Source organism: Microcebus murinus, chromosome 5 (genome assembly GCF_040939455.1).
Source record: "Microcebus murinus isolate Inina chromosome 5, M.murinus_Inina_mat1.0, whole genome shotgun sequence".
Lineage (NCBI taxonomy): Eukaryota > Metazoa > Chordata > Mammalia > Primates > Cheirogaleidae > Microcebus > Microcebus murinus.
In genome coordinates, this window is record NC_134108.1 from 13,352,738 (window position 1) to 13,369,251 (window position 16,514).

General features: G+C 35.3%; 1 protein-coding gene across 6 annotated transcripts in view; it reads left to right on the forward strand.

Annotated features, from left to right (window-relative positions):
• The window catches only part of SYNE1 (spectrin repeat containing nuclear envelope protein 1), a 438,352-nt gene that overhangs the window by 103,197 nt on the left and 318,641 nt on the right, over positions 1–16,514 (forward strand). For 4 of the 6 annotated variants that reach the window (XM_076002855.1, XM_076002857.1, XM_076002856.1 and 1 more), the window contains 6 exons: positions 1,480–1,563; positions 5,198–5,218; positions 5,695–5,787; positions 6,533–6,711; positions 10,463–10,659; positions 12,027–12,136. In XM_076002855.1, the coding sequence (XP_075858970.1) occupies positions 1,480–1,563; positions 5,198–5,218; positions 5,695–5,787; positions 6,533–6,711; positions 10,463–10,659; positions 12,027–12,136 (684 nt within the window). The remainder of the gene's footprint in view (positions 1–1,479; positions 1,564–5,197; positions 5,219–5,694; positions 5,788–6,532; positions 6,712–10,462; positions 10,660–12,026; positions 12,137–16,514) is intronic. The other 2 variants (XM_020287266.2, XM_076002860.1) reach the window with 1 other exon arrangement.

Genomic DNA, 16,514 nt, shown 5'->3' on the forward strand with positions numbered 1-16,514 from the left:
CAAGCTCATAAGTCACATTCCTTCTGACTTGGAAATTATACTCTTTCGTGTACATCTGAGAGAAGCTTTGCTAGTACAAAAGGTGAGAAGTCCAAGAATGATCTATGAGCATATCACAATAACAACAACCTGAAATCAACCCAGATTCACATCAGAAGGGAGTATCTAAAAGGCATATTATATAGCTATATTACTATAGAGTAATATATGCTATATTGTATAACATCAAAGATAGCATATTCTATAATATATATTATATAACACACTCTATTATATAAAATGAATGAAATGCAATGAAAGGCAATGATAGATGAATCTTAGAGATATAGTACGTGGAAAAGTAACTCTCAAAGGATTAATGCGGAGATGTTCTTTATATAGAGCTAAAAGCTAAAATACTTTTTAAGAATGCATAGTATGACGGTTGCCTGGGTGCAGGAAGGCAGGATGATGAAACGAATGGGGTGGTGACATTGCAGAATGTGGCTCTCACACTTAACTGTGGGTCCTGGCTTTGTTTTAGGTGGCAGGTTCACAGGTGCTTTATACATTATAAAAGATAATTAACTAAATAAACTAATTAAGTGAGCTGTGCATGGACTAATAATGAGACTATGATCCTGTATAACAGAATTCTCAGTAAAGAATAAATAAATATTTAAAAATATATCATCTATTTAAATAGTTGTTTCAAATCATGTCATAAAAATTACCACCTGGCACAATATTAATTGGAAGTGAAAAGATACTTGGTTTTGAATTTCAATGGGAGATTATTTAGAGCTCTAGGCTCACAGAGAAGAGACTAGTTTTTTTTCTGTGCAGCTTTGCAACTTTATGACATACTTCCTGTTAATGTAAAGGAAGCTTATAACATATACTTCATTGAAATTATTTTGTGTTTTCAAATTAATAGGGCAGCACAGAGAAGGCATATAGTCAATTTTGGTTACTTAAACACACATAACTTAGAGTATCCATGTACCAGAACACACCGTTTCATCCTCACAATCCTATTTTTTAATGTTGGCTTGTATGTGCCATGTATTTTGGTCATTCAAATCAAGAAACGTTACTAAATACTGTCAGTATCCTTACATGTTCATATGACTGAAAAAAATGGTAAGTAACCAAGTATTTTTCGTGTATATATTTCCTAAATTATAGGAGTGACAGTCTCAACAGACAAATACACAAGTTTTATGAATTTCTGCTTCTAGGCATACAGTAGCCTAAAAGGCAATAGATTAACAGACAAGCTGAGAATGAATGTTTTTATTGATCAAATTAGTGCATCTTCAGAGTGCTGTGGAAATAACACTCCTCTATATGTTTGCTAACCTTTATGGAAATTGAGTAACATTGGTTGCCCTTGAATATTCTTCAAGTATATTTTTAATTCATTTAAATGGTAGATTTTAATGACTAACTTTTTAACATGTGCATTTTGTTTTATTCTTATTCTTTCTCTTTTCACAGCCTTGTGAACAAGGACGCCGGATGAAGCGAATTCACGCTGTGGCTAACATCGGCACAGCGCTGAAGTTCCTTGAAGGAAGGAAGGTAAGAGAGAAACAAAGAAATACTTAGGAAGAAGGTCTGGGCATCCTAATGTTTCCAATATAGTCCATGGGGTCAAAACACTGCATGTAATCTATATAGATGTGCAATGTTATTGTAGGATAATTATAGATCTATCAAAAATTGCAAAAAAAGACTTCATGTCTACATTCATTATGTAATGTTAAGAACTTACAAAATCATAGTAACCTTACTATCAAAATAAGGAAATTAAAATAGGTATGGTACTACTGACTAAAGCATAGACATTAGCCTAATTATAACAATATTCCACCTATTGTCTTATTTCTGTTCCAGGATCCAATTCAGCATCACACCTTGCATTTATTTAATTTAATTATCTCTCCCTTCTATAATAAGTTTTCATTCTTCCCTAAAGTCTTTTATGACCTTGATACTTTTCATAACTGCTGGTCACTTATTTTGCTAAATGTCTCTCAGTTTGTATTTGTATGATGTTTTCTCATGATTAGATTGGAATTATATATTATTATTCTTCCCCATCCCCTTCAGTATGTTATGTTATTCATTTGTCATAGAAGTAGGTTCGTTTGTTATTATTTGTGTTCCATTTTTCCCCTATAGACACACACATCCTGATTGATTTTGTTTATTTATTTTGAGAGTGAGACATTACCATAGTTCTAAGAGCAAAAGTTAGACTTGAAAAATTATACCCTCTCTTCATTCCTATACCCCATTCTCATTCCCTCACTGTTACTGTAATTCCTACTTCTAGGTAACTAGTCTCTCTGGTTTCTGACATCCTTTCTGTGATTTTTTTCATAACTGAGATGTGTTTTCATATCCCCCTTTCTTTTTTACATGAAGAGTAACATACTATAGATGTATTTTGCTTTTTTCATTCAGCAGTATATCCTGGAAATTCACCCCTAGTCAGTTTATAGACATTTCCTTATTAATTTTTACAGTTGCAGAGTATTCCATTGCCTGTATGTCCTAGAGTTAATTCAACCACTCTCTTTTGAATGGGCATTTCGGTTGTTTCTAACACTGTCCAAAAGCAAACAATGATGCAATTAATAACCATGTGCATGAGTACTTTCATATTATTGGAGGTGTATCTTCTAGATAAATTTCTTGAAGTGTGATTCCCAGGTCAAAGGTAAGTGTGCATGTAATTTTGTTAGATATTGCCATATTTCCCTACAAAAGGGCTGCACCAATCCTCTTAGATTTAGCCTTTACTAATTTGTGAGAATTTAGGAAGTCTGTCCCTGGCAGTACTAAAATGAGCTTTATTCCCAGATAATTCTGGGAAATAGAATGATCCAATTCATTTCTTCTCAGTCTATATGTACTATATTAATTAATTTACTTCACAAATATATAATTGAGTATTTCTATAAGGCAGGAATTCTGGAAAATACAAAACAAAAGAAAACTTGGATTCTGGCTCTTAAATAATTTACATATTAATTAGTTGGTAATCCAGTGAATCAGTATACATTTTAGTCAGTTGGCAAACTTCATGCCCAGGAGAGATTCCAGGCATTAGGATGGTATAGAAAACAATCTTAGCATCTTAAACAACATTGGACAATGTTTCCAGATCATTCTAATCTCATTCTTATTGGGGGTTTCCCTTCTTCCCGCTCACCCTTCATTAGTTTTTCATATTAATAGAAAACTGAATGAAGGCTTGTTGAACAGGATATTTAGAGTTTTTCGGGTCATTCATTCTCTCATTTCAGTTGTATGAAAATAACGTCTTACTTCATTCTGATTATATTTACTGTTAGTTGTGAATTAATGTCTTAGAGAAAAATGTGATGACAACCTATGAAAGTCATTCTCTATAAGAAAAACTTATTTTCATAGAAAACCTGTTTTTATAAGGTCCATCTTCAAAGAACAATGCTAAGTAATAAAAACAATAAGTAGAGGAGAATCAGACTTTAAATATTATATTTGCTAAAGACAGAAAGGAATGTGTTTGAATCGCAGAACAAAATCCAAAGAATTTCCCCTCTGGCCCCACAAGTCCCTTAATCTTTTTAAAATTTCCGCTTAAGTCCCCCCACCCTCCAACTACCTGAAACACATCATTTGTGGCCACTGTTTCTTGTACCTCTCTGTCCCATTGCCCGACAGGACATTTGGCTATGGGGAGCAATGAGTGTTGAAGGCTCCTTGGCGCCCTCCCACTTACTGTTTCCTTTTCTTCTTCACAAATTAAGAACTTATGTCCTGATCATATTTTTAGGAATTTGTCTTTGAACTTTATACTTACTTTGTCCTCCACTTAGATTATTTTTGCCTTAGATAGTAGGAGATTTATTTAGTCCTCGTATTCTTACTAAGCTTGTTTTGAGGAATCACGAAGGCACTTCTCACGTGTTACTGGGGAAACCCTACGCACTGTGTTTATTTTTTCTCTTGTTTGCAAGGCTATTGAAAAAGACATATGTTAGAATCTGATAAGAAGCATATAAATGTGACTGGTGAATGGATCTACCATGACTTTCCATAAGTTTCTGTCTCCAACGAAGTGTCAGGTAGATGATTCTAAACAGTAACACAGGAAGCTAACCATGGACCACCATAGTGCAGACAAAAGACATAGTGTAGATTCCTAGGAGGTCCATAAAGGTGCTGTGAAGAAATGAAGTGAGATAGAAGCTCGCTATGGTAACAGGAGCACGGAGCAGCCTGTGCTCTGTCTGTCTAGAAGAAGGGAAGAAATACTCAGTTTCAGCTAGAGGTATCTTAATGAAATGCAAGGATGGTGATCCCAGGTTTTCTGATTTGTCAAGAAAACTCAGTAATCTGGATTTTTATCGAAATGTAATTATTTATTTTAATTTGTTTAAATTATGTATTAAATAAGGCTAGTAGTTTGCTACCTGTATTATTGTCTTACACTAACAGGTTTAAAAGAAGTAAACACAGTCTATAGAAGTTCTTAATTTTTTTCTGTCATTGAACCTGATGAATAAGCTTCACCAGTGAGACAAAATCCCATGAGCAAACTTCAAATTATTTATAGTGATTTTTGTGGCAGCTTTTACTCTGCCCCATGATGTAAAACTAGTCGATTTAAACTATTTATTCAAGAGTATTTATGGGATGATTTTGCATCTGATAACATTTTTTTAAGTAAACAAACTTCTGACCTTTATTGTTAATAACACCTCGTAAAATCTTGGCTGAGAATCATTGAGCTCGAAGTCTGAGGAGTACTTCATTGTGTTTTTTAATTTGTTTAGGAGTTATGAAAGGGATGCTGAGCAGTTGTACATTGTAGGATATAGAGATTGACTGAGATTGACTTACGAGAGAAGTTCATTTTGTTGGGACTTAGCAAATAACTTGCTAATGGTTGGGAACACATCAAAATGAATAAATGGGGACAATTGTACATAGATTGACACCTGTCCTGAAGGCTTATAGTTACCATCAGCCAATAGTAGGGAATGGCAATAGTCTCTGTTCTACTGTTTCTTGGCTTTCCTTTGTTTTTCTTTATAATGTATTTCCAAAGTCATGTACTAAATTTATTCTCTACATTTTTATTCTCTTTGAACAAACAACGCTGATTTTGAGAGAATATTTATGTGTGTATATCATCTTCTCCCTTTGTTTTTCATGTCAGTCCATGTACAGAGGATCACCGGTTAGTACACATTTTAGAATTCTTAACTCCTGATTTTTATAGGTAAAAGAGAACATAAGTTTCATGCTATTTGGTATCACACTTCAAAGTAAGTGCATCTTCTTAAACTATCCATCACAGTTTCTTTTAAGTTGCAGTCAACCTTTACATATAAAAAATAACCTTTTTTTGTTGTTATTTGGCATTTTAATAGATAATTTCCTGCATGGTGTTACATTTTGTCAACTTTAAACAAAACAAATTTCTGGAATACGATTTTATAGTTGTTTTTGTTTTGTGTACCTAACAAATGCCCTTGAACTCTTCACTGAAACTACGTGCTTGTTTGTATTTATGGCTCACCCTACTTACTCTTGTGTACCACTGTGTAGGCATGACCAGATCTTACTCATGTCTAATAAAGTCCTAATTATTGCATAGTCAAATTGGTTATAATATTCTAGCACATTACTAGTACAGTTTTTCTTTTTATACAGATTAAATTAGTCAACATTAACTCCACTGATATAGCTGATGGCCGACCCTCAATAGTTCTCGGATTGATGTGGACTATTATTCTATACTTCCAGGTATTGCACTATAGTTCCTTTTTCATTGATGCAATCTCATGGAGGGAGAGAGTGGTAGACATTTCAATAATGCCTTCATTTGCCATATCTTTGGGGTTTATCCTCAACTTAGCAGACATGTGACTTTCACACATACATTGTTTTTTGGTAGCAGTAGAATTTCCACTTTTTCCTTGCAAGAATGTTGTACATGGAAGTTCTCATCCAAAAGAACTCCAGCCAAGGTACCCAATCTGAAAATTGGGCACAATACAATGGAGATGAAATGTACAGGGTGTCCCCAAAGTCACCATACATAGGAAAAATGGGAAATTATAGCTAACTGTACCTTTATTTACAAAATATTCATTACAAAAATTTTCCTTTGTATGGAGACACCCTGCAGATGTAGAAGGAACTCAAGAAAATTTTCTTTTGTCTCTGGAAGGGAGCAGTTCTAAGCTCCTATTAGACACAAAGGGGAAAATGAACTTTCCATTCTATCTAGAATAATTATTCTAATGATTAGGTTTTATTTTATTAATCCATTCATGCATTTGACCAGTGTTTATTACTGTGTGTAAGATGCAGCTAGAGGGGCAGTAGGAAGTACGAAGAGGACTAAGACATCAGCCATGCCCTTTAAGAGCTTACATTTTTGTCAGGGGTCTTAAGGGTATTAACTATAGTTGGAAAAGTAAAATATCTGATGAAGGAAGAACAAAGATGATTCTTATATTTTTTCTGGCTGTTAACTAACTAACAGATTGAAGAGCTGACCAGCAACCTCCCCCAGCTCCAGTCTCTGTCTGGCAGTGCATCCTCCGTGGACAGCATAGCGAGCTCTGAGACTGCCAGCCCACCAAGCAAGCGGAAGGTGGCCACCAAGATCCAGGGAAATGCGAAGAAGGCTTTATTAAAATGGGTTCAGTACGCAGCAGGCAAGTGAGTACCTAGAGTTTGTCTAAACTTGAAACCCTTAAATAATTTGAGTTATCAATTTGTTACTGATTGAACCTTTTAATAATTGTAAAATTTAAAGACATATTTGAAGCCATTCAGTCTTGGCTTCAGTCCTTGGTTTCACCCTTTCCTTAAATTAAAATATAAACATGAATCACCAGTAATATTCTAGGAAATGCTGTAATTATATCAATTCCTTCTTCATTCATGTGATTGGGCCTGATTAATTAAGTTGGTTAATCTTACACTTTGCTTAGTAGTGTGAGGGCTGATTCTATTCAGGTCATTGTTTATAATTTCTGCTTCCATTAAATAATCTCTACACAAATAAATTAGAGATTTAAACTTGATTATTTCTTCATAAGACTGTTGAGTTCTATTTAATAACATTATAAGTTAAGTTCCACATTCTAAAAATAAATTTGTTTGCTTTAATTCCCTGAAACTTTCTAGCAATTTTATTTTTAAATTATTTTCCTTTGGTCTTATTTTTTATCAAGAATGTAAATTCCTATCTCAACTCTAGCTTTACGAACTGAGCATTTGCTTCTAGTTTTCAGTTTAGGCATAATAAATTTACATGTGTATATATTTATGTGATAATAATGGATAGAAAATTATTACTCTCAAACTACCTTTTCTCATAGCAATTCCAATAAAGCTTTCAATTGATCATACCTATATTTTGTGGTCTGTTGTGGGCAGGGGCTAGTCCCTTCACAAAGAAACTGTGCTTCTGCTTGATTTTCCAAAACATTTAAAATTAATTCAGGGTTGAGTGCAGTGGCTCATGCCTGTAATCCTAGCACTCTGGGAAGCCACGGAGGGAGGATTGCTTGAGCTCAGGAGTTCGAAACCAGCCTGAGCAAGAGCAAGACCCTGTCTCTACTATAAATAGAAAGAAATTATCCAAACAACTAAAAATAGAAAAAAAAAATTAGCTGAGCATAGTGGCATGTACCTGTAGTCCCAGCTACTTAGGAAGCTGAGGCAGGAGGATTGCTTGAGCCCAGGAGTTTGAGGTTGTTGTGAGTTAGGCTAATGCCACAGCACTCTAGCCTGGGCAACAGAGTAAGACTCTGTCTCAAAAAATAAATAAATAAATAAATAAAATAAAATAAACTCACTTTCTATCTAGTTTTGCATGCCAAAATCTAATCTGAATTTGATTCTCTACTTCTGGAAAATAGCTGTAAACAAGTACTAACCATTATAAAATATTGAAGCACTAAACATAGGGAGTTCTATTTTTAAAATGTTTGAAGAGCAAAAATAAAAAGAGGAAAAGATAAACATAGAAAAGATGTAATTAGTGTTACTAATTTGTGTAGTTTTGTTTAGCTTTCAAAGTGAGGTCTAGTTAAGGGTATGTTTTTATGATTCCAGTTATAGTCAAAAATATTTCTGAAAACAAAGCTTTGTGGCTCTTTAGAATCTGTAGTAGAAATTAAATAAAACCCCTTCTCACATTGCTAGTACACTATTTGATTGGGTCTATAATTAAACAGTACAGTGGGCATTACTAATCTCTACAGCAACTTAAGTTGGCAGGGAGGTGAAAATGTGTTAGGTACAAGAAGACTGATAACCACGTGCTAACATTTATTGTGAATGCTCTTGCGATTAAACTTTGTAATAATGTCAGTGTGATATTCTGCTGCCCATTGCTCCACGCAGCATTAAATTAACCAAAAATAAATTGATTTTCTTTAACAATATAGTAGCTTTCATTTAATAATGTAGTAAACTCAAATTTAATGCTGTTGGAGTTATCCTGCATTTAATCTAGTTTTACGCATGCTGTTTTGGGTGTCAAAGACATATGAGAGTCTGATCACAGCTCAAAGTCATTCCTGCAAATCGTGTATTGTCAACGTTAGCGGAAATTGTATTTTCCTTATTTGTGTGAATGTCCAGAATCATGGACCTGAGGGTCCTCCACCTACCAACACATCAGTAACATCTGTTTCTTTTGTAGCTGCATAAATTGTAGAGGTTTGGGGAAATGACTATCCTAAGCCATGAAACTTCTGTAATAAACACATGATTCTACTATGCTACCAACCTGTTCATAATTTTTTCTAAAAGCTGCTTTTTATATTATCCCAGTGTGTATTTTTCAAACAACTTTTTATCTGACATGTGTAAACGACTTTAAAATATGCATCCAATTCGGTATATGAGTAACAATTGTTCTTAAAATTATTAACTTGTGTGGGATCCTATAGTCTGAAGATTTATCATGCTCCCAAGATTGGAGACAGTGGGAAATCATAAATAATCTAGGAAACAGTAGGCTAATTTTAAGAGTATATTTACTGTTTTCATATAAATTTTAAAAATATTTAACAAATAAATTAAAAAATTATTTCAGTAACCCAAGATAGTTAAGCCGTTTATAGTTTTTTGAATTAATTCCATCCACTATCAGTACAGATTCTCAGAAATAAAAACATTAAGTTATAGCATATCTGACATGTGCATACCTACTGTCAAATGTCTAAGAACAGTTATATTGTAGGACAAAATTAGTAACATAACCAAACAAATTAATATATGTTTATTTATGAAGCCGGTGATTATGTTCAATGATGCTATTTTTAGCAAGTATATTTCACAAAAACTGAGTGCACATGGGTAAAACATGTTTTAAATTGAATATTAAGTTTGCTGAGATAAAAGTTAAGAGCACTTACCAACTAATTGTATTAATCAATGTATCAGTCAGATTGTGTTTTACATGGAAAATTTGAAATTCTGGCAAAAAAATAATTGAGTGCTGTTTCTGCTTTATTTAGAAACAACTGTAAAGTGAATCAGACTAACTTTTAGAAAAGAAACTGCCAGATGACTTTATCCATTGAACGCTACCTATTTAAGTGACCTTATTAGTAGGCTCTACATGTGATCCAGAGGTCACGTGATGCTCAGGGGCATCTTTACAGCTCTTTTTTTGGAACTGCCTTTATAATTGATAAGTTATATGTAGAAAACTAATTGTGTACTTGCCTTCACTTCTATTTTCAACAACAAAATGTAACTACCAACTTGAATGAATTTCTCAACTATAATTGGATTTGAATTAATCAAACCATCCCCATAAGAAAAAGGCCTACCCCCAGGGTATTGCCCTCAAGGCACTTTCAAGAAAAAAAAAAAAGTTTAAAAACACTTTGATTGGTGGAGTAATTGGAATTATCGTCTGGACTTAAGTAGAGCATAAGATCCTTCGTGGACACCTTAAACATAGAATCACATCCCTTTACATTTGTGAATTCTAATGCATTTGATATAATTCAGCCACATTATCTTAGTCTGTTATAACCTGTGCCTGTACAACACAGTGCTGCTTAGCATTAGAAATGTGTTAGATCTTTCTTTAAAAGATAATCATTTATTTATTGTTATCATTTTTGGTGTTTTCATAATTTTTCTTTCTTAAAATTTTTTCTGCAAGTTTATTTTCCTTTAAAAAAACAAGTGTAAAAAAGGTGCTTTACATTGCCTTTCTTAACTGAAAAATCTAACAGAAAAGTCTAAATATGGAACAAGAATTTCTCCATCTTGTTACCCTCTAAAATTTTTGGTTTGCTTAATTTTTCTCAAAAACAATGAACTGATATAGCTAATTGCACAACGTTGGTGAGAAGCCTTGGACTTTGCGTGAGGCCTTGGAGAAAGGGCTTGCATGTATTAAGAATGTGACGTTATTTTATGTTTTTGTCACACTAAGGCACACTGGAATAGAAGTGAGAGACTTTGGGAGGAGCTGGAGAAGTGGGGTTGCCTTTCATTCAGTCATCCATGCCATTCGACCTGAACTAGTGGACTTGGAGAAAGTGAAAGGCAGATCTAACAGAGAAAACCTGGAGGATGCTTTCACCATCGCTGAAACGGAACTGGGGATCCCAAGACTGCTAGATCCCCAAGGTAGGCTGGATGATGGTGCAGCGCAACATAGTGGGCTTGCATGTCTTATACCCAGAAATTACACACGACTTCCATAGTCAGGAATAAAATATGACTTCATTGGTCCCACCAGAATTAGCCAGGTGAATGGACTTACTCATTAGACTTAAGGTGGAATGAAAGTTTTGGAAGTGTATGCACAGAGTGTGAGGATGTGATAAGATAGAAGAATTACTCTGTTTCTGTAACTGCAAAGAATCTGGGAGAAATAGATTATTACTAATCTAAGATTATAAAGTGTTGGTTATTAGATACTTAGAAATGTTGGTAGCCATCCAGTGTTTTGGTGTCAATCAGAAAACTACACAAATGATTGACTAATATTTGTTATCTTAATTGTTTGGCATATTTTTGGTAAGGTTGTAAATTTTAAGACTTTCTGGAAATGGAGTTAATTCCTTCAAGCCTTCAAAAAACAATTTTTGGCCGGGCGCGGTGGCTCACGCCTGTAATCCTAGCACTCTGGGAGGCCGAGGCGGGTGGATTGCTCGAGGTCAGGAGTTCAAAACCAGCCTGAACAAGAGGGAGACCCCGTCTCTACTATAAATAGAAAGAAATTAATTGGCCAACTAATACATACAGAAAAAATTAGCCGGGCATGGTGGCGCATGCCTGTAGTCCCAGCTACTCGGGAGGCTGAGGCAGTAGGATCGCTTGAGCCCAGGAGTCTGAGGTTGCTGTGAGCTAGGCTGCCGCCATGGCACTCACTCTAGCCTGGGCAACAAAGTGAGACTCTGTCTCAAAAAACAAAAAAAACAAAAACAATTTTGATGCCTTTGATAAACTTTAATAACCTAGTAAGTTGCTTATTTTGGTGAAATAAAAGTATCAAAGCGAATTTTCCAAATGTCACTGATAATTTCTTATGTAGGTTGGCAATTATAGAAATTTCCATAATAAACACAGAAATGTAAATACACAGTGAAAGCAAATTATCCACCACCCCTCAACCTTCCTGGCCTCTGCTTACTGCCAGCTCTGTCACCCAGGATGGAGTGCAGTGGCCCAATCATAGCTCACTCTAACCTCAAACTCCTGGGCTCAAGCAGGAGCTTGAGCCCTCAGCCTCCCACCTCAGCCTCCTGAGTTGCTGGGAGTACAGGCAGGTTCCACCATGGCTGGTTATAATGTGCCGTCTTTCTGAGTCATAACATTTCCACCACGTATTATCTATGCTTAATTGATTTCCCTTCCCCTCGAAATTTTAAATAGTAATTCTATTTTCATTCTACATTTTGGACAGTGGTTTTTGGTACAATTGCTAGATTTCAAAGCTTGTGTTATTGAATGCTAATTAATTTATTCAAGTTTGGCTTTGATTTTTCCAGATGTTGATGTGGATAAACCAGATGAGAAGTCTATTATGACCTACGTAGCCCAGTTTCTGAAACATTATCCTGACATCCACAATACAGGCACTGATGGGCAAGAGCACGATGTAGGTCCTTGTTTTCTGCAAGTATTGATAGTGAATGCAATGATAGTACCCAGATTTTTAAACTAGAATATGTTTTTAATATGAGAACAACTGAATAAAAAATAGATACTACCAAAGGGGGTGGTGACTAAAGGAAAAAGTTTCTCTGGTTTGTATACTAGATATGTCAGAGAGAGCATTACTAATAGTAAATGCAAGCTATGTGATGTCAATGAATTAAAATTGTGGAAAGATAGCAGCATTAGGAAATACATTTTAGTAAACTGCGCATTTAAATAAGTGTATATCTGTCACATCATTTGCATGTCTAGATCTTATGTACCCTTTTTCTGTTTTATCTGATGAAATCTAATTCTGACTTTTGGATTTTATTATTTCTACTCACAGCAAACTTATGGAAGTAAAGCACAATTTGTAAAAGTTCTTATTATTTACCATAGTTAGATTTTTTCAGCTTTTCAACAGTTTAAATAACATTTACGTTTTTCATATTGCTCTGATGATATATGTTCATTGTCACAAATTTAAAAATTGAGAAAAAAAGAAAAAGGAAAATAATCTTTACTTGAACGTCTAGAGAGAAACTATCCTAGAAAAAAAATTAATATGGTGGTGTTAGTTCCCAACATTTTTATATGAATATGCAGATATAATATTTTTAAAAACAGAATCATAGTGTCCATACAATTTTATAATTTTCTTTTTTCATTAACATTATAAAGAATTATGCAAGCCATCATATGTATATACAATAATTTTTTAGCCAATATTAATTGTTGGAAATCTCTAACTTTTTGCTATTATAAGCAGTGCTTTTATGAACAACCTTTAATAAGGTGTTGTTCTAAGATTATTTTATAGAAGTAGAATTCTAGGAATAGCATACAAAATGGTAATTCTTTTAAGCATGTTTTTCAAATCCCCATGTAGAAAATTTGTCCCATTTCACACTCTAGCCAGGTCAGCAGAGTGCCTGTTTTCCTGGTCTTTAACCACAATGCATATGACCATTTTCTAAATATTTTAGAAGTAGTATTGTATTTTTTAATTGTAAAGGGGTGGAAGATTCAGTGCTGAATTTAAAATGAATCATAAAGCACTCCTTCCCTTCTTTTCCCTTTTTCCCCCTGAAAACAAAATGTAATTATGAGGCAAATGGGATCAGGGAAAATAATAAATGGAATTTTCAAAATATGTTAAAAACTTTCTCTGTCTTCGTTACTCAAGTCTCAATTGGAGTTTTCAGAGCACTTGAGATTACAATGAAGAGCAATAAGAAACCAAACATTTTAAAGCGTGTTTTCTCTGTAGACTTAGAAACAGCCTAGGGAAGGAAAAGGTTAGAGGAGCATAACCCAAAGTTCTCAAGCAGGAAAAGGTATTTTGCCAAGAGTTCAGAATCAGTGGCTTCATAAAAGAATTAAGCAGAACAATAACGATTCCTTCCTAGGTCTCTTGGATGAAGTTAATCTGGCATTTAATAGAACTATGTTAGTTTCTTAAAAACTGTAATTTCAGGAAACCTCTTTTGTTCCTTGCCAGGATTCAGGCACAAATATTGATCATCAGAGTAACTTATCTAGAGTTAGTAAAATAAATGTTTCTAAGAAACACCACAAATGGCTAAAGCAAAGACTCCACGTGCAAATGCAAGCATAGAATGATGCAAGTATTTTGGAATCATTTGGGGCTTCTTGGGTTTTGACAATATAACTGGACATGAATGTTGCCTTCTGACTAAGAAACTCTATTAGAAAGCATGTTAGACTTACGCCATACAGCACAGAGAAAATCCCGCCAAATTTTCATCTGGTTTTCTTATCTGAAGCCCTTATATTATTCAATTGAATTTATATCTGATCTGGTTTCTGAGTTTTTACTATTTTAATTTCTCTGACATTAATCATCTCTCCAGATTAGTAAACTCTGTGGCTGGGAACATCTAAAAAGCAAAAGGAGATGCTTTACTTAATATTCATTAGCAGAAATTTAATGCAAAAACTCCTTAAAGATTTGAAACACACACATTCTTTTTTTTTAATCTCCTTGGAGTTTATTTAAAATTAAGATTCATGCCTCTTCCTGCCATTTGATTCCAATGATGGGTAGACCCTAAGATTCTGCATTTTTATTTTTATTATTTATTTATTTTTGGCTGTATAGTATTCATGTGTGTGCGCGCACGCATGAGTAAATGAAAGAGAGAGAGAAAATAAAAGTGAAAGTAAAAGAGAAAAGTAGAGAGAATGCTGACAGCTTAGCTGCTTGGAATTTAGGTGGTCTTCTACAAGCAAATAGAGCCCCATGTCTTTTTTTTTTTTTAAAGACACAGGGTCTCATTCTGTTGCCTAGGCTGGAGTGTAGTGGCACTGTCATAGCTCACTGCAGCCTTGAACTCCTGGGCTCAAGTGATCCTCCAACCTCAGCCTCCCAAGTAGCTGGGAGTATAGGCACTTGCCACTACACCTGGCTAATTGTTAAAAACTTTTTGTAGAGGTGGAGTCTCACTATGTTGCCCATGCAGGCCTTTAACTCCTGGCCTCAAGTGATCCTCCCATTTCACTCTCTCAGAGTGCTGGTATTACATGCAGGAGACACCACCATTCCTGGCCTCCACATGTCTTTTGAATGCATTTAAAAGTTACCAACTGTAGAAAAGCCATGAGACTAAAGGGTTCTGGGACTCTAAATATTGTTTTGCCCTTTGTTTTTCTATTAGAAAGGAGAAAATCGAGTGTATAAATAGCTACATCCTTCTCGCCTTATTGTAATTTGCTTGACACTTTCCCAGCACTAGAATAAGTCATTACTAAATAGACTCTAATGAAGTTATTTTAAGAACATAATACTTTTCTCTCAGGTGACTTTTGCTAACAAACAGCTCCTCTTCCGGACAGTCTCAAGTGCTTTTCAAACGCAGAACTGTCCTCAGAGGCGCACGGTGAAATCCTACACTCACCCCTTACAGAGGTCACATCGACCTGTGGTACCATGGATAGAACAAGAGCATCCTTTTCCGCTGAGCTCATAAGAATGTGTTATCAGTGCTTTGCTGGGCATGAAAATCAACCAGGAATAAAGCATGTGCCTTGATTACACTCACCTGCTTATTCAGGAGAGCTGTGATGGGGAGAGTAGAGAACTTTTGCACTCTTGAGCTCCAGCTCCATTCCTTTGTTATTAACTACACTACCAACATATCACTTATCCACTGTCATTTATTGAGTGGTACTGAGTGCCAGACACTGTTAGGCAATGGAAATGAAAAGATACATAAGGCATTTGTACAGTTGTCCCTCGGTATCCACAGGGGATTGGTTCCATGACTCCCAATAGACACCAAAATCCTTAGATGCTCAAGTCCCTGATATGAAACGGCATTATTTACATATAACCTACATGTATCTTCCCATATACTTTAATCAGCTCTAGATTATTTATAAAACCTAATGCAATGCAAATGCTATTTAATGGTTGTCATGCTGTATTTTTGAATTTGTATTATTTTTATCGTTATTTTTCTTGTTTTTTTTTTTTCCTCAATATTTTTGATCTGAGGTTGGTTGAATCTGTGGATACAGAGGGCTGATTGTAAAATGAGGAAAGAAGAGACAATTAAGGGGACAAATACAATATAATGCATTTGGGTAAACATTAGTGCTCAGGCTGGTACCAGATCATAAAGAAGTCTTCTCAGCATGTGGTCCTAGACCAGCACATCAGATTCACCTGGAAACTTAGAAATATACAATTCTCAGGCTCTGCCCCAGATCTACTGAGCCAAAAAGTCAGCAGGGGGGGGGGGTGCCCAGCAATCTGTGTTTTCACAAGCCTTCCAGGTGATTCTGGGGCACACTAAGTTTGAGAACCACAGGCCTAGAAGAGAGACCCCTTCCCCAGACTTAGAGGTCAGAAAAAGCTTCCTAGGGAAGTTGTGCATGGGTTGAGCTCTGAAGACAGCAGCATCCAAAGGAAATGGGAATATAAGTGTTTGAGCAGAAGGGACTATCTTTGTGAGACCAGAAAGTGAGAGAAGCCATGGATCATGTAAACACGTACCAATCTTTGTACTAGGTGTGTTACATAGATTACCTCTATTCCCACCAAAACATGGAAAAGGTGTGCAATGATTCCTCTTTACAACAGTAAAGAGGTTAACAAAAAGACATACCAAGTTCCCAGAGCCAGTGCATGGCAGAACCTGAATTTGAAACCAGTTTGGCCTGCCTTCGTAGACAGCACTCCTTCCACTCTGACACGTCACCTGTCCATAGGGTCGGTGATTTTACCTGTGTCACAGGACTGCCAGCAGCAAGTGAGATGCTCTAGTTGAAAGCTATTTGTATTTGTATTTTGGCTATTTGCCAAAAAACATGTT